General features: G+C 52.1%; 1 protein-coding gene across 6 annotated transcripts in view; it reads right to left on the bottom strand.

The window, feature by feature from the left end:
- The window catches only part of MARK3 (microtubule affinity regulating kinase 3), a 124,715-nt gene that overhangs the window by 17,405 nt on the left and 89,579 nt on the right, over window positions 1-17,731 (bottom strand). For 2 of the 6 annotated variants that reach the window (XM_037164235.2, XM_053666021.1), the window contains exons 15-17: window positions 16,430-16,687; window positions 11,363-11,407; window positions 8,386-8,927 (exon numbers count right to left, since the gene is read on the bottom strand). In XM_037164235.2, the coding sequence (XP_037020130.1) occupies window positions 8,582-8,927; window positions 11,363-11,407; window positions 16,430-16,687 (649 nt within the window). In that variant the 3' untranslated portion in view covers window positions 8,386-8,581. Of the gene's footprint in view, window positions 1-7,681; window positions 7,812-8,385; window positions 8,928-11,362; window positions 11,408-12,726; window positions 12,754-16,429; window positions 16,688-17,731 lie in introns of those variants that run through there. The other 4 variants (XM_053666019.1, XM_037164233.2, XM_053666020.1 and 1 more) reach the window with 3 other exon arrangements.

The following is a 17,731-nucleotide window of genomic DNA, read 5'->3' on the forward strand; positions in this document are numbered from 1 at the left end:
CTGGGGGCTGCACCCTGGCCTACCAGGCTCCTGAGTTAATCTCCTTCCCCACAAGTAACAAAGGGATACAATCTTTTTTTAAGATTTAATTTATTTGTCTTTAGAGGGGAAGGAGAGAGGGAGAGAAACATCAACGTACCCTGCTGGGAACTGGCCTGCAGGGAACTTGCTTGCAACCCAGGCATGTGCCCTGACTGGGAATCGAACTGCGATACTCTGGTTCGCAGACCTGTGCTCAATCCACTAAGCTACACCAGCCAGGGCGGGAGACAATCTTTTGATGACAGGAAGTCCTGTTTCTGGCTGAGGTTTTCAGGAGCAAGGGACAGCATCTCAGCCGGGAGAGGCGAGGCTCCACAGAGAGCTGTCTGCTGTGCCCTCGGGCGGGCTGGGCCCAGAGGACGTGCGCAGCACGAGGACTCCTATCCTCGCGCTGCCCTGAGCCTGTCTCTGTAGGTGCGGTTCTGCTCGGTCTCAGAGGTCCTGACTTCCACTCACTTCTCAGAGCTGGGGCTTGTCAGAGGTGAAGGCCTGACTTCAATAAATAACTGAAGACCCAGAAAAGCTACACACTCTCTCCAGCCCCTCCCACTTCTGATGAATCCGTGTAGCCAGTCGCTGGCCACGCAGGAATCACCTACCTACCCTTCTGCTTCCCTAACAAAACCTGCTCCTGAGCCTCCTCCTGGCCTGCAGCCACCCAGCAGGAGCAGCAGGTTTCCAAGGCCATCACCGTGGGACAAAACATCCCTGTGGCTGTCTTAGGATGATAACACAAAGGCCCTCAGCTTGGTGCACACGAACAACGGCCAGCACTCCTGACTCGGGGGCTGGGACTGGGGCTGGGACCCCACTCTGCCATCACTAACCCTCCTGGAAGGGTGGGGCCCAGCTAGGTGCTTGCTCAGGGTCCTGCAGGGCTTGCAGGTGCAACTGTCCAGGAATTTAGTCAGAACCGAGACCAACGGCTGCAGAAACGGCGTGCCCTCAGGCACCCGCCACGTCCATGTTCAGTCAGGGTGGCACACGCTGGGCCTGTGCCTGATGGAGGTGGTGGCACCACCTTCAGGCCTTTGCCGTTTCGGTCTAACCTGGGGCTCCCTCCTGCATGTCTCTCTCTGCTGTCCGCACTCTGCCCTGCCCACCCAAAGCCCAAGGCCCACCTTTGCTACCCACCTGCCCCAGCCCTCCTCCTGGGGAAAACCTCTCCCTCCCCCACCGTGCTCCTTGGGAGGGACGCTCTGTCACGCTGCCCAGTCATGTCACTGCGTCCCTGGGGTCTTGGTCTCTGAGAGTGCGGACTGAGGCTCAGGCTCCGGGTCTTCCCCCACTCATCTGGTCCCAGCCCACTGGTCTGCTTCGGTTACTGGTACACGCGGTCTGTGTTAACATACATACACGCTCAGATTATTCCAGAAATACATAAACTGCTCAGCACTTCGAATGCTTTTCAGCTCCAGGAAGAAATTAATAAAGGCTTTATGTGGTCACCCACACTTGGAACTGCTGACACCGTGCGTGAGGGGCCACCTGCACTGCTGCACAAAAGTCACCTCGGCAGCACCTGTCTCAGTGGGGGGCCTCCTCCTCCTCACTCCTCCTGGAGACCAGCCTCAAGGACACAGGATGACACCACTCTCTTCTCCAGTCCAATTCCAGGGTTTCAGTACCCCTTACTAATGACACAACGGTGAGCCACGCAGCCCGGCCACGCACCTGCACACTGAGAGACCCCAGGACAGGGTGTGCAGCAGGCCCTCTGGGGGGGGGGGCAGGACTCCCACCACTACTGCAGGCCAAGTGCTTCAGGACAAGCCCATCAGGATTCTGCAGAACAGAGTACGTTGAGAGGAGACCCAGGGACAAGGGACAGGGTGGCAGAGGAGAGAGGCCAGCTGAGCTGGGGCTGAGGGTGAGAACCCCTGGGACGGGGAGCAGCAGGTACGGCTGAGCGGGGTGCTGAGGTGCCAGAAGCTGCCTGAGGGCCCAGCAGAGGAACCTGCCCCACGGCACCCGGAGTGCACAGTATGCTCGGGCCTGGGGGCGCGCAGTCCCGGTGCCTTATGAAACGAACATGACACGTGTGCTATTTCCCAGCTTATTTCCATGCAAAACATGCCTGCTTTGACAAGGGACCGCATCTCTGCCGCCTGCTGGCACTCCCTCGGGGGGGCAGGGCAGAGGCAAGTTGGTGCAAAGCTCACTCTGGAAGGAGCCAGCGTGCCAGGTGCCCCACACCAAAACGCTTCCTTTCTGGTCCCCAGGGACCTGGCTTCCCACCCAGGGCAGTGGTGTCTGTTTTGGTCTGGGGGCGGCAGAGGTCCACCCCGAAACCTCCTGGGTCACTCCCGAGGGGTGGGTTGGGCCCAAGCCCCCTTCACAGAACAGAGGTGTGCTGTCGGAGACACACCGCACTGGGAGACAAGACAGAGCCTGCCCTGGACGGCACCGGCCTGTCTGGCCCAGTCGCTGCCCTCCGCATCTGCTCCTCCCCCGCTCAGATGTTCATCTGTACGTGCCAAACCCACCCAGACCTGCTTGCTGCTCAGCCTTGAGCCCTGACATTCCTGCACCCAGCATGGGCCGCACCAGGTTCCAAGACCGTACCTGTGCTGCTGTCTTGTGAGAAAGAGCTTCTAGAAGACAGGGCTCTACCTGGTTTGTTTCTGGATTCCCACGGCTCAGCACAGGGCCCTCTGGAGCAGCTGCTGCTCCACCCTAGCCTGCCCCAAATACATACGTGGGTGAATGAATGGAGGACAATGATGAAAGTCTTCAGGTCTCTTCCTGAAACACCTGAGAACTGGGCTTGACTTGGAGAAGCAACCCTCAGGGATGGAACAGTGTTTATCTCCAAACACCCGAGTCTCGCTCGACCGGAGCGCAGAAGGCGCCACCAGGGTGGGACAGCCGGCACTCCTGCCCAGCTACTGAACCCCCCCCACCCACCGGAGGGATGGATTCTAGATGCTTAAAATAACACGGAGAGGTGGGCTAAACGGGTGGGAGGAACAGCGTGAGCAGGAAATACGAAAGGCACAGGCTGGGGGAAGAGCCGAAGTCTGATCCCCTCTCTTCTCAGTGATGCCCCACGCCGGCCCCTATTCATCATCCCGCAGGGCGTGAAGGTGCCCCACCATGGCCAGAAGCCACAGCAACTGAGTGTCTGGGGATCTGGAAAAAGATGAGAACCTCAGAGCTTGTAACCAATCGGCCCCATCACACAAACAGCAGCAAGAACACAGATGCAGCCGCCCAGTCACGAAACCAAAGCTGATGGCAACCGAAGGGCACACTGTGGCCCCCGTTTCTCGGCCTTCACCCTCAGAGGCCCAGACCCAAGATCTTAGCAGGCACTGGTCTAGTCTCCACCCCCCGGTGACCCCTGAGGACCAGCTTCCCTACATCCTCAAACTAGGACTCCTGCTCAGCAGACCTCCCTGAGGGACTGGAGCCCAAGACATGGCGTCCAGAGGCGAAAGCCACTGTTAACACCATGACTCTCACCCTGACGCTAAGTCCCAGGTTGAAACCCAAACACACTGACAGTGTGACTCCGTGGTAAGGGACACAGATGAAGGCACTGAGCCAAGTCTTTTAACGCCGGTTCCTGTCTGATGGCAAATGTCATCTGAGGCAGGGCCCACTCCTGTGCCCACCCATAGCACCCGCCTGAGCTGAAGGACACAGGGCGGCATCAGCTGTGCAGGGGAAGAGGGGCGTCTGGACCCTCGGAACCCCACTCTGTGGGTTCCTTGGTGCACCCCAAGCCTCGGCTGTCATGCAGGAAGGGCATGACGGCTGCCAGAGCCACCAGGACCTCAGAACTGATCTGACAGAAGCCACTAAAGCTGCCTGGTGCTTCTGAGGCCTCTCTTGCCTGTGCTTTATTACGTTTGAATACTTACTTTGTACTATGTACCAGGTACTACCCTGGGTACCTGGGATATAGATGGGAAAAGGGATGAGGATCTTTGCCTTGTGGGGCTGACGTTCTAGTAAGGGTGGGAGGCACACACGAGACAAGTCTGTGACGGGTGCTGGCCGCTAGTGCCATAGGAGGGCTGGGACTGTCGAAAACCAGGCCAGAGCAGGCCTCTCTCGGGAGACATGGGCCACGCCTGCAGGGGCGGAGGGCGCAGTCCACCTTCTCTGGGCCCTGCCCGTGCTCTTATACCAGCTCACCGCTCTTCCTGCCCCCTGGGGATGCCGAAAGGCATGGGGTCAAGGAAGGTAGTGGCACAGGCTGTCAACTTTTTAACAGCAGGCTCTGTGGGAGACCAGTGCCCTGTGCTTAGGGAACTGTGGGGTTTCCTTCTCCGCCTGGGCTGGAAGGGCAGAGTCCAGAGTCTGAGCCCGCTGCCCTAGGGCTCAGTGCCTCCCCCAGCTGGGAGCGAGCGGTGGGGCAGGGAGGGGGACAGCCTGTGGTCCTGCACCTGTGTGAGTAGCTGTCCTCACCAATACCTGCCGGGTGCCCTGCCCTGCACCTGCTGTCTGCTGGACCCTGCCGACACCCCAGAGGGAGATGTGACTACCATGCTGACTTTCTACGGGAAACCAGGCTGCCTGGGTGAAGGGTGTACACCTCAACCATGAGGCCGCACTGCCCGAGGCACCTTTAGACAGGGCTCTGCCCTCTGGGTGGACTGAGTCCTCTAAGAGGCTCTGCTTTGGAAGGAAACCCAGCCTGTGCCAGCCTTTGTGTCCACACAGACCCAGCTGCAGGGACCCAAGGGGCAGGCCCAGCAGCTCTGCTCCTCCGGGCACACTGCCTGGCACGAATCACCCACTCTGCTCTCGACTCTCCTCTCTGACACGCTGGCTGAAGAAAGGCCTCAGCCCCACCCACCCCACTCTCCTTGTCCCCAACCTTCCCCATCTACTCTCCCCCGCTGCTCCTCCTCATCCTGTCATCTCCCTTTCCTGGGGACACAAGACGGCTCCAAGGCCCGGCCCGAGCTCTTCCTGACCCGAGGACCGCAATGCTGCCAAGACACTCTTCACCCTGAATCCCATCTGAACCCATCTGCTATACTGCCACCACCTCTGAGGAAGTGTCACCTCTGCCTGGTTTCCAGTGCCTCAGAGCGGCAAACCAGAGACCACCGACAACACCGCTGGGCTCAGTCCTTCTCCCTGAACACAAGGACGCCTAGGTCTCCCTCGCAGGGAGTCAGACCTGGGTCCCTCTGTACATTGTCAGGACACCTGAAAGACGCGTCATTTGCTTCACAAGACTCCCTTCAAGGCCAACCATTTTACCCCCATGAAATGATCTCATGGTAGATTACCAATTTAAAAACCCCAAACCCTGAATCAATAACCACCAATAACAAACCCCCACCAAAGCACAGTTGTAAGCGTTGACCCAGGCCCGTCCTGACCCCTGGCTGCCCACACACGTCCCAGTGCTCCTGCGGGCTGCACAGACCAGGGGACGGCCGCAGGCCCCTGTGCTTCCCGAGCTCACTGCGCCTCACTCACTGAGCAGGAACTGCCCGACAGGGGTCTCGGGGGAGGTTTCCACAGCAGCAGCACCTCGCTCCTAATGCACACGCGGGAAGGCTTTCCTCTGAAACTCCGCTGCTTGCCAGGCTTCGGGAGAGACCTCCTCTGTGCCGCAACCGCAGCCGCCCTTCCTTCCGCACGTCCTCCGCGTCTCAGCAGCTCTCTGCGTGGGTCTCCAGGTGCAGAGACCAGGACAGTCCGGGAGCCTGTATGCCACTTGGGATCGGTGCCTCGGGTCCTCGTGTGCTGACCCCAACCAGAGGCAAGTCAGCACAGCTGAAACTTGCACCTGGATTCTGGAGCAGGACAGCACTCTGCGGGTGGGGTACGTGACACCAGCAGTGCTGCCGGCCAGGTCCCTCTCACCTCACCTCACCTCACCTCGATTCCAGGGAAGTGAACAAGGGAAAAGTGGGGCCTTGTCTTTGCTGCTTAAATGACTTTTAAACACTCTAGAATATTCCTTTTCAAAATTCACTGTATACAGAGAAGGCAGCATCTAGAGGAAGGGCTGGGCCCCTGAGGAATGGGGGAGAGTTCACGTTTCATCCTCAGTCCAGGAAACACCCTGCTGCCTCTCAAGTCCAATCCTCACCGGTCAGTAATAAAGCCCTTGGCTGTCTGACTGCCTCCGACGACGCCTCTGGATGGACCTTGTCTCTCAGACATGCCAGTCACTCACGAGATCAGGGCCGTATCGGAATGCAGACAATGACAGAGAACCACACCAACTTTTCTTTTGCACGGTGGCCACTTCATCAGGGCATGTGGTGACCTAACTTCTCTTAAAGGAGTTTCACTCACAGTGTTCACTTTGTCCTTGAGGACATGAGCAAGGAAAGCAATCTGACATGTGTCCCAGGTGCACAGACAGGAAGAGCAGGCTGCAGCCACACCTGTGCTGGGCAGAGCTCAGCCGCATCTTGCAGCGTCTGCAGGGAAACCAGCACAGGGGCCCAGGCACGGGGAGCTCAGTCAGAGAAGCCCGTCGGGAGGGGACCTATTTATTTACGTAACACAGAAGGTTCGAAATGTTCTGGTAAGGTGAAAATGACACGCTCCACACTTGGTCAAAGAGCACTCCCCCCACCCCCCGGGCTCCACTTCCCTCCCTGGATGCCTGTCCACAGGGTGCTCGGGCTCAGGGCGGGTCCTCTTCGCTTCTCCAGAGAACCTCCTTCCCAGCTTTCAACAGGAAGCAGCCAGACCCTGGCCCTCCAGGGTCTCTCCAGTCTCCACCTGGTGTGACCACCTGCCCTCCTCCCCCACCCGGCCTAAACCTCTCCACAGCAATCTGCCCTGACCCACCCCACGCCGCATTCTTTTTCCTGGTCACACCAGAAATTGAACAGTAGTCCTTGTCCTTTTCTCACTCACCTGTATCTAACCCCAGAGCAAATGCATTCGACTCTTATTTTGAAACATACCAGGAACCCACCCACCATCCCACCAGGGTGTCACCTCCTAATTACCGCCAAGAGCCTCCAAACCTGCTGGGCTCTCTCTGCTCCCAACAAGGAAGTCGTAACACAGCTGCTATCGTGGTCCCGTGCTGGAAACTCCCACTGGCCCACGTCGCACGAGGCCCACACATGCGCAGGGAATGGCCTACAAGGCCCAGGTGGGGTCTGATGGCGTTGCCTGCTGCTCCACTCCAGCAGGCTGGCGTGCAGCGGCCTCACACCTCTGCTGGGGGCTTCCCTTGAAGTCCCATGTCCACTCAAGCACCCCACCCCACCTCTCACTCTATTGAACACAGCACCTGTCCGAGCCCTAGGACCTCTGGAATGCCTTACCCTGTGCTGTGATTCTGCTCATGGCTTTTACCACTTTGTTCCACAGTAGGGACTTCACTTCTGACTGCTGATGGACTGCCATCCTAGTAGAACATAAGCTTTAAGAGATTAGGGATCTCTGTTTGTGGATGTGTCCCAAACACAGGACAGTGCCCTGTGGTGGCAGATGTAAGTGTCGTGATTGAGTGCTTGTGAAGAGTTTCCTACTGTGTGACCAACAAGTCACCCAGACCAGCGACTGTGACAGCTCCCCAGTGAGTGTAAAGCATGAGACTGACTGATGAGCTCGTCACCCCTTAGACAACCAGAGGGGGGCTGGGAAAAAGCTCTTGGTCGAGTTCGTGTAACAGTTCACAGAAAACAAGAAAAGTACATACTTCACAGAGAAGAAATCCAGAGCCGTCCAGACCCACTCTGCACACGGACACGTGGAGTCGCTCGAGGGTGTCAGCCCCTCCTGACACCCTCCTCCGCGGGTACCAGGGGGCCGTCTTCTCCCTTTGTGGCCTTTGGGGAAAAAGGATGCTCGTAATCACAAGATGTCAGGGTCCCCGCTAAGGACACAGTGACCCCAGGCCTCATACACTTTCCCACTGCTTCTGTTCAACTTGCAGGTGAAGGCAAAAACAGGTGCTTTTAGTCTCTACCTTAATCTGAATCTTAAATACAGCACTAGGAGACAATGCGAGGTTTTACTGAGAAAAAGTGAATTTTTAATTATCTTGTGAATCTACTTATAAAAACACAAGCAATGTTCACAACTATAAATTTAAACCTTTCGCACTAAAAAAACACGAAACAACAAACACAAAACCACAGGCATGAACTGTAAACCTGTATTCATTATCAACTAGTCTTAAGGTTAATTCTTAGTAGTAGTTCAGTATTTTCCTCCTTGGCAATTTTAACGTTTTAGCACCAAATGATCTCTCACAGAGGTCCTGCGAACAACTCCGGCTGCCAGGGCAGGGAGAGGCTTCTGTATGCACTACCCCCTCACGGCCCATGCGCGCCCACAGAGGCACATGGAGGTGGGGGTCACCCGCTGACCGTCCGGGCACTGGAAATGAGACAGAGGGCACACGTGTCACACAGCTTTAATGTAGTGCATTCGCAGGAAAAGGCCAGCTCGCGCTCCCTGGCGTGCTCTCGTCCTCGTGTTTAATATCATGATTTAGAAGATGCAGACGTTATTGCCTAAATATTATTCTATACATTTCCATCAGTGTTCAAGAAAACTGTAGACGGCTACTTTAATTTACACCATAATTACTGGGTTACAGCTTTAGCTCATTGGCAATTTTGGAAGCAATATTTTTGAAAGCTATGGATGTCCCTGATATCCGCTTGAACCGGACCCCGTTCAGAGAGAGTCTTGGCAGCTTGCACACCTCCATCTCCCACTGCACGAGGTTCTCGGCGTGCCCATCCCCGTGGACACAGAAGAGTAGGAAGCGCTCTCTCTGCTCATAGTCGCAGTTGTTGGCGTCCAGGACTTTGCGGATTTCCCGCATCATGTCATTGGGGTCCATAGAACTAGTGGTTTTCATGCTCCAGGTAAAGCGCAGGGAACGAGGTTTTGCTTCTTTGTTTTCATCCTTTTGTTCAGCAGATACGTTGCGACTGAAACGCACAGTGGCAGGTTTATTTTTATTTGCACAGGAAAGCCAGCCCTTTCTACTCTAGCTACTGCACGATCGATTCTTCTACAATGTGAGAATCGATGCCCACACTTTTCCTGCACAGGCTCACGTGTGGTTATCTGCTCCTTTTCTAAGAAGTATTCATCCACTTGCTTCCCCCAAAATCATAAAACCACATGATGCAGAAAATCTACCTGGCTGTAAAATCTCTACCAGTCATTGTAGAGACTAAAGTAAAATTACAGACTTACTGAGATTTACTAAAATAAAAAAAAAAAAAGTTTATTTCCCTGGCTGGTGTGGCTCAGGTTCCCAGTTGAGGGTGTGTGAGAGGCAACCAATTGATGTATATCTCACACATCAGTGTCTCTCCCTTTCTCCCTCCCTTCTCCTCTAAAAATGAATAAATATAATATATGAAAAAAATCATTCGTTAAATCAGGCAAAGCAGAGAATGGCAGGGGGGGACGGGGGACAGTGCATGCGCTGAGCCCAGCTCGTCTACCATGTTCCTCTTTAACTCCCACAGCCTCCGCTGCTAACCGTCATTCTGAGTAACTGGTGGGCTGGCACAGTTCAAACTACTTTTCCTGCAAAGGGTTCCAGAGGCTGAGTGCACAGCTGGGTAGGGGGTGGGCCACTCTCTCAACCCCCTCTACCCACACCTCAGCATTTTTCCTTCTCTTTATTTTGCTAATTTAAACATCTAGTTTCAGTTTAAAAGAATTCTTAGATGACACTGTCTTACCACTGAAACAGAAAAATGAAATTGAAGGCATGTTTGCTGCTGAGCACCAAAGCAACCCAACTGAATGCGAACTATGGACTCACAGAGTACAAACTGGGGTCCCCACACCTGCGAGGTGCTGTTACAGGGAGGGCCCAGGCACGGTCTCTCAGGGGTCTGGAGAACAGGCCTCTACTACCTCAGCCTGAGGCATTTGATTGTTACTGACACAAACTGTTGTGGACATTCCCTGTGTGTCTATGTGGAAGCCTCAGTTAGGACAGTGAATACCTAACACTCTTATGCATGAAGAACACCCAGCATGGGGTATTTAATACACTTAATCTTCTGGCAAATTCATCAGAGTTGAGGGTAGGCCAGTTTTGCTGTGAATACAGCTCTCCCTGTTGCCAACCTGCCAGCAGAACATTCCACTGCATTCACACCCATCAAAATTGGTTGGAGGCTTCCTATGTATGAGATGCTGTGTCAGATACTGAATAGACTATAAAAATGAGCAAAAGCTCTCAAACAAATTTGGGGTTGGGGGAGAGAGGCCTGCCATGCCAGGAAGCAGCAGTTGCACAGGGAAGGTGTGGGGCAGCAACAGCTGGAGGGTCATGGGAAAGAGGCTGGGCCCGCCTCATGGAAGGAGTGCCAAGGAAAGGCAGGATGGAGAGGCAGAGAATCCTGTCTGCAGCGGGGCATCTGGGAGGAGCTCTGAAGAGCTCCTAGATTTCAACAACATCACAGAGGTGGGGCAGGAGTCCCTGTGCTCGTGCACAGGGAGCATGGGCAGAGGCCAGGGGACTCCGAAGGCACAGAATGTTTGGGGCTATCACAGACTGCCTGGGGGCACGTGTGCCCACTGTAGTCACCACACCCAGAGGCAGGGCCTATCATTCCTTTCTGATCGTGGATGGGGAACAAAGTTGAGTCTGGAATCGAGTGGACTGCTGCCCCGCGCTCAACCCAGCACTCCGCCCGCACTGGCAGGTGTTGCTGAGGCCACACAGGGCCTCACAGGACATGGTGGGTCAAACAATGGGGCCACTGCTGGTTTCCACTCAGTCATATAATCAGAGCTGTGAGACCAGGAAGGGAGCAGGATGGATCAGTGTAGACCTGAAACGGCATGTGGCAACTACTACGAAGAGGGACAAAGGGAGGGACCGACTACAGACATGGAGTCCTGAGCCCAGCTGGCGATGCCCTGTCCAAGTCTGATGAATGACAGCTATACAAAATTTAAAGGCAAAACGCTCAGCTACATAATCATTCCTTTAAAAGTCTAATTTGAAATATGAAAATCCTACTCATTATTCTGCTTTCATGACTTGAGATTAGAACTATGCTAGAAGTCATCAAGGTGTCCAGAACAATCCCACCAACTCCCAGACCTCAGTTTGGGTCATTAGGGCCCAGGCCTGGGACGTGTGTTTTAACACCCAGAGGCCCAGGTAAAGCCCAGGTCAGGCAGCACTGGGAGGCTCCTCCCTGGTGCCCTCCTGTGGCGCCAGGGAGTGGTGCAGCACTGGCCCAGCCCAAGGGTGGCAACGGGGACAGTGGTGGCACTTGTGTGTCCCAACTAAAGAGTACGTACCCACCCAGCAACCAAGACAGCAGGAAAAAGCATCCCTGCTACCATTCTTTAATATAAAATATAGTTAAAAAATCGATTCCCTCACCTGGAGCCCTCATATCTCCCGTTCCTCTCATATTCAGTCGGAAGCCTCAAGGAACAGAAGGCAGAAGCAGAGAAGTGGGAGAGAGAAAAGAGATCTTACACAGCAGCACATGATGCCGGCACAAACACAACACCGCAACCCCGACAAACCCCAGGTCATCGGTGAGTTCAGGACTCTCCCCCCTCTGTGGGGACCCAGCCAGCACCCCTCCTCTCCAGGTCCGTGGGCTGAACTGGCAGTGGGCTGCACACCGGCTTCCCTGGCTGCGGGCTCCTGGCCTTCGGCTGGAGGTGTCCTTCTGACCCTTTAAATTGCTCCCCCAAGTGCACTGGGCTTCCACAAAAAGGAACTGGGTTTAGCTGAACTCAGTGACAAAATTTTCTGCCCAAGGAAAACCAGGCGACTGGGAAGATCAATTCAGAACCACCATGGACCAGGACCAGTGTTCCCCTTGGGAAGAAAGCAGTCTTTCTCAGGGTGGCCAAGGACTTGGGTCAGCAAAGCCTCTCAGAGGCCTGCCGGTTTCGCCAGCCAGGGAGACTGCAGGCTGGCCGGGAGGCCGAGGCCCAGCGTGGCCCAGCGGTAGCGTTTCTGCCTTGCCTGTGTGCACTCCAAGGTAGTGAGCAACGGTTTTGGTCTCTTGACTGTCAGCATCAAAAAACAGTCACCTAGTAGGAATGCCATTTATTACAGTAAATGCTTTAATTAAAAACGAGACATGGTTTCTTCGGTGGTTGGTGGAAACAGGCTTTGGATAGAATACTATTTACTCTTCAATTCTAAAAACATTCAGACATTTCTGCCATGTGGCTGCCCAAATCCAAACCCAATGAGGCCATGAGGTTTGAACATCACGCTTGTCTTCAGCATAAGAATATTAGCTCGTCTTCCTGTCACTGTGAAGCCTTTTGTTAATTCAGTGCCCCATGGAGTGGAAATGGACAGTGCACACACCACCACTTACCTCTGCCCACTGAGGCTAACCATGAATGTGCATTAATGTTACTGCACGTCCATTCCTCAAACAGAAGCATGCTGAGTGTTATTAGTGTGAAGACAGAATTACGGGATGCTGAATAGCTCTACCAAAGACAGACGGTGCGCAGCGCATGCGCAGGCCTCTTGTTACACGTGTGCCACAGCGCTTTCAAAAAGCCTGACAGAGTTAAGCTATTTCTCTCCAGTTTCTTTTCGAAGAAATAAGTATTTAGTTCTCAGCAGAATTTAGTTTTTTTAAGTAAAAAAATACAACAACAAACAAAAAACAAACAACAACGAGAGGGCTAGAAAGCCATACCTGATGTTAATTGCAGGAGCCATTTTGAGGTGAGGATTAAAAAAAAATGTGTATAAATAAATCCTACCTTTTGATAAACCTGAATGACATGTTTCTAAAAGAAATTAAGCCAAAAAAAATTAACAAAAATGACTTTGCACAAATGAAATATAAACTCTTGTCAATTATAGATCTTTGTCAATAGAGAAAGAAAAACAACAAAGAAAACAGGGTCCCTCTTCTGTCCAATGAACAATGAAACAGGGACATTTGTTGAGAAAGTAAAGTTATCACAGGTAAGTGAGTATATAATCTTGAGCAGAAATCTGTAAAACCTGCACTGGCAAGCAAACACTGAGCACTGCGTAGTGGCGTCAGCTGTACCAAAACTTGTGTATGGCTCTATTAAGGATCTATTAAGATAAGAAAGTCAACAACTTGTTTTAAATAATGACTTAAGTAATTTGCAATAAACTAATAACATTTGTCAATTTCTTCAGAATATCTTATGAACAAAATTTCACATTCTTATACAGAAACTTTAAATGCTTGTTATAAAATATTTAACCATTAAAATCATTACTTCAGGAGGATGGTTTAAACATTAACAGCGGTTATAAATTACTTTTTAACAAAAAATAAGTCACTAGGGCTTAAAATAAGCAGGCTTGTGTTTTAGATATGGAAATGAATGAAAATTACATGACAAGGTAACAGTAGGGGTTCACTTTTATGTTTCAGAAATAAACTGGAAAAGTGGTATTTAACAGAGGTGACTGCTTGTTAAAAATTTCAGGACGATGTTTAGGGTGTACTGAACAGAACTGGACCACGGAAATCTGAACCTACGGGTCAGGCTGGTCAGGCTTGTGTGACCATACTGTGAGCACTCCCAAGCAAGAGTGACCTGAACCTGTCAAACTATCTCTAACCCCAGTTGCGTTCCTGAACAGAGGAGGCACGTGTATGTATTTGCTGACTTACTGAATTAATGAACCCCTGGGTTTATTTTTTTGTAATCTGGGATAACTTTGGCATTGCTCGAGATACTGACCAATTAAAAAAATCTCTAACTACTCTGAGTGAACACCAACCACTTCACAATCAGATTAAATATGGTACATAGCAAGGAGAGAAAGGTCACACATTGAGAACATTTTATAAATACTTAAGCACTACATAAAGGCAGTGTCATTCAAAAGATTGTTTTAGCTGAAAATTGATTAAAAGGTTTTAAAACACATTTTCACTTCCAAGTTTTCTGCCTGAAGAAAGTCAGGGTACAGGACAGGGACCACAGGACTGCTTCTCCAACCTCTCCTTCCCCTGACCCTTGCAGGGTAAAGAGCGGGCCCCCATAGGCCCCCGAAGTGGTGGGCCCACAGCTCTCCCAACCCCTCAGCCCGCGGGGCAGCACTACGAGCAGCCCTAGTCCCTGCCCACCACCCCGGGTGGTCTCCCTTGCAGATCCTGAGTGCCAGCGCCTAAGCTTTTCGGGCGCTGCAACCGCCACACCACACTCAGTCAGGGGAGGACCAGAAGCTGACACTGATGACAGTGGCAACGACGACTGTTATTAGGAAGAAACTGACTACATCTAAGGACACACGAAGGGTGCTCCATATGCTACAGTACCCTAAGTACTGCAGACCTCAGCCTGCAAACATGCACAAACAGAAGACCAGATAGAAGACCTATCTGAAAAATGTGGGGGTGGAAAACATAAAATAAAATGATCCACCCCTGGAATTTTTCAAACAAGCAGCCCAAATCTCCAATTTCAATACAGATACAAGAAATAAATTTAATTAGGACAGGAGGGCAAGGGCTCCTGCCCACGACAGTGCTTCAGCGTTTCCTGTGGGCGCGCCATGGAGGGGCTTCGGGGGCCTTTTCTGGAGTCACAGGCACGGCTCAGCACTCACTTGTTCATATGCCCTCATCTCTCTGAACCTCATCCCCAGGTTCTCCCACGAAACTGGGGAGCACCTACTCCCAGGGTAGGCTGTGCAGATTAAATGAGTGGGTGAGAACGTGTGTGTTCACACATGTAAAACGAGCGTTATCTATACCTACAGACACTCTATAGACCTCTACTGATCTTAGCCCATAGCTAGCACTCAGTAAATGGTAACTGATACTATTTTTACCAGTGATAAAGATGAGTATTAAGATGACAAAAAAAAAAAAGAGCGCAAAGGAGACAAATAAATTCAAGGATTTTAATGAGGAGCCCACTACAGAAGAAGCGCAGGGACACCAAGCTGACTGCTGCGACTAGCCCTCAGCCAGACCTGGCTGCTGTCCCCCCTCTGTGCTCAGGGCTCAGCGGGAGAAGCACCAGTGAGAGTAGGCAGGGTCAGGGAGGTGAGCAGCCAGGTGACTGACACCCGGGCTTCACCTTCCACCCACGTGTCAGAGGCAGTCTCCATTTCAGCCTCGTCCCTGTGGAAGGCGCTGGGGGACAGGACGGCCTGGGTTAGGTAGTGGGGTGACACTGAAAGGAAAAAGTGAGTTAGTCTGCAGGTTGCCAGAACTCCTTGGACTGAATTCTAAGACTGGCAAGACCCTAAGACACCTGCTCTTGTGCCCAATCTGGAGCAAGGTGTCTCAGCAAAAGGACCAAGAAGAGAGCAAAGGGGCCAGAGTGGAACCTTCTAATGCTCTGGCCTCTAGCTGATGCCACTGGACATCAGAAGTCGCCCCTAATCTGGTATTCAACGTCCTGACAACACACACACCCTCTGGGGACACGGTTTAACGTGGCCCATCTAAGTTTTAGATGACTGATCTAAAATAAAGTTGCTGAAGGGATTAAGGAGACTGCTAAGTGGTATTTAGCTCACAGGTTAAGAAAGGAAGGTGGCACTACCTGAGCGGCAGGCTGAGGGGCCTGAAGGAGCACAGAGCCGGAGCCGGAGGGCGTCAGCCATCTAGACGCCAGGAAGGTGCCCCACCGTGCTATGAGCGACACACACGATGAACGAGAGGCCGGTGAGCAGAGACCTGCAGGCCCCTGAGACACACCGGTAGGCTCCCTCTGAGTCTCCTCTGGGAACCCTGAGTCCTCAGATTTCCTGGATGAGGTCCTGGCTAACGGTGCCTTTGACTACTTGCTTCTGGTACAAAGTGGCACATTTTCTTTATCCTCTTCTAGCAGCCAATGTTTCTAGGCTTTTGCAACCTCTAGCTAGATCATGGAAATAAAGTAAAATAACTCAAGGGCCCCAGAGAGATTTCAGAGATTTCCCAAGACCCCAAATAACAGCCTACTGGACACATGAAGGATTTTATACAAAACCAGATACTAGTTTCTTCCTGAGAATAAACCAGGGATTTAATCTCCATAACTATACCATTTAAGAAAGTTATCTAGTTTTCACTATCACTTAGATCAACAAAGAGCATAATTTCACAATTCAGACTCTAAGAAACTTAGTGCATCTCAGTAACGACGAAATGAAATGAGGGAGAGGAAAAGCGTCCTCCTTGGCGAACGTTAGGGCGCAGAGCGCCAGCCCTGCCTGACTTGGGTTGGGGCTCTGCTACACCCCAGTGATCTCTGCAGACAAATGTGTGATACAAAGGAACGGAGATTAAAAGCCACCACCTCCCACGTGCTGGAGAACTTCCACTGAGATTTCTCTGCTAAAAGGTTTTAAAGTCTAGTTAGATATAGAAACCAGAAAAGCACAAGCTAAAGACAAAATAAACAGTAGCCAGGCAGTGGCTTCACACATAGAGAAGATGTCTCCTTCTGTTCCCAACAACCAGTTCTACCTGGCACTTACCTCCGTGTGAGTTTTGAGGTTAATTTACTGAAAAGATTAGTGGAGCCTCGGCTTCGAGTCTGGGACAATGGTGTGGCTTCATGGGACAGGCTGGGTGAGGCAGGCGGGCCGTTGTACGTGGCAGTCCGCCGTTCCCGGGGTTGGCCGTGGAAAGTGCTGCGACTGGCTGTGCCTCTGGGGAAGCGGATCCGATCGGGGGTGGCCGCACTGCTAATACTGTGAGTGGAGGCGACTGGAGTTCTCTGGTCAGGAACAGTGCTACGGGGTCAGAAAATACGGAGCCTTACAGCCTTGTTCACCACATCCCATCTTTGTGGCAAACATGCACATAAAAATTTACAGTCACAATATACCTTTGATATAGAGTAGAGAAAATCAGTTTTAATAAATCCAGACCTGAGGGGTATTTCACAGAACTCAGGAGCAAAAGGTAAGTTAAATGGGGAAGTGAACCAGAAGAATCATATATAATGAACCAAAGCCTCCTGGCATTTAAGGGGACAGCAAACATAGTTCCAAGGACAAGATAATGCAGTTCTAGGACACAGAACAGCTTGAAACTCAAGCGTTTTTCCTTTGCTCCCTCTCAGATTGCTCCTGTGCAGAGAACCTTGCCAATACAAAAGAAATAAAAGTCTGTGCCAGTGAAGTGGAAGAACAGGAAACTGGAAAGTTTTGGAAGCATACATGTGGCAAAACTTTTGTAAAGCTCCGCACGCTGGAAGCCACCTAGAGAGGAGGGGCTCTCACTCTCTCCGTACGTAGTACGCAGAGGCACAAAGACACACACAGACGACCCAGGACACCACCGGACAGGAGGTGCAGAAGTAAAACCACCCACAGGAAGGACACTTTGTGGACAACTTTACCGAAACCTTGCACTATAAAATCCATAGCACAAAATCAAGCAGTCAGTACACTTTAGTGCCGCAAGGAATGTGCATGTTTCTTACACAACCTTGATGTTATCTCTTGCACTGTTTACTGGAGGTAACATCACCTCGGGGTGCCCAGAGGCTGACCTGGACATCGACTTCTGATGTCTCAGCGGACAGATGGGAGGTGTGGTACAGATTTAGGAGGGGCTAGCTGCGTAGGTGGACATTTCTGTCAGGCTGGGAGGGGTGTGGGTTCAGGCAGAGGCAGAAGCAACAGTATGATGGGCCAGTGATGAAAGAGCAACCCGTGGTTTAAGGCACACACCTTCCTCCCCACACCATCTCATTTCTGTCAAAACCCAAAATCTCTTGGACTGGTTTTAGGGATTCTGGAGTAACGGCTAACTTGTAGCTGTTTTTCCAA

Source organism: Artibeus jamaicensis, unplaced genomic scaffold, assembly GCF_021234435.1.
Source record: "Artibeus jamaicensis isolate MK-2021 breed Jamaican fruit bat unplaced genomic scaffold, CSHL_Jam_final contig_444, whole genome shotgun sequence".
Classification (NCBI taxonomy): Eukaryota; Metazoa; Chordata; class Mammalia; order Chiroptera; family Phyllostomidae; genus Artibeus; species Artibeus jamaicensis.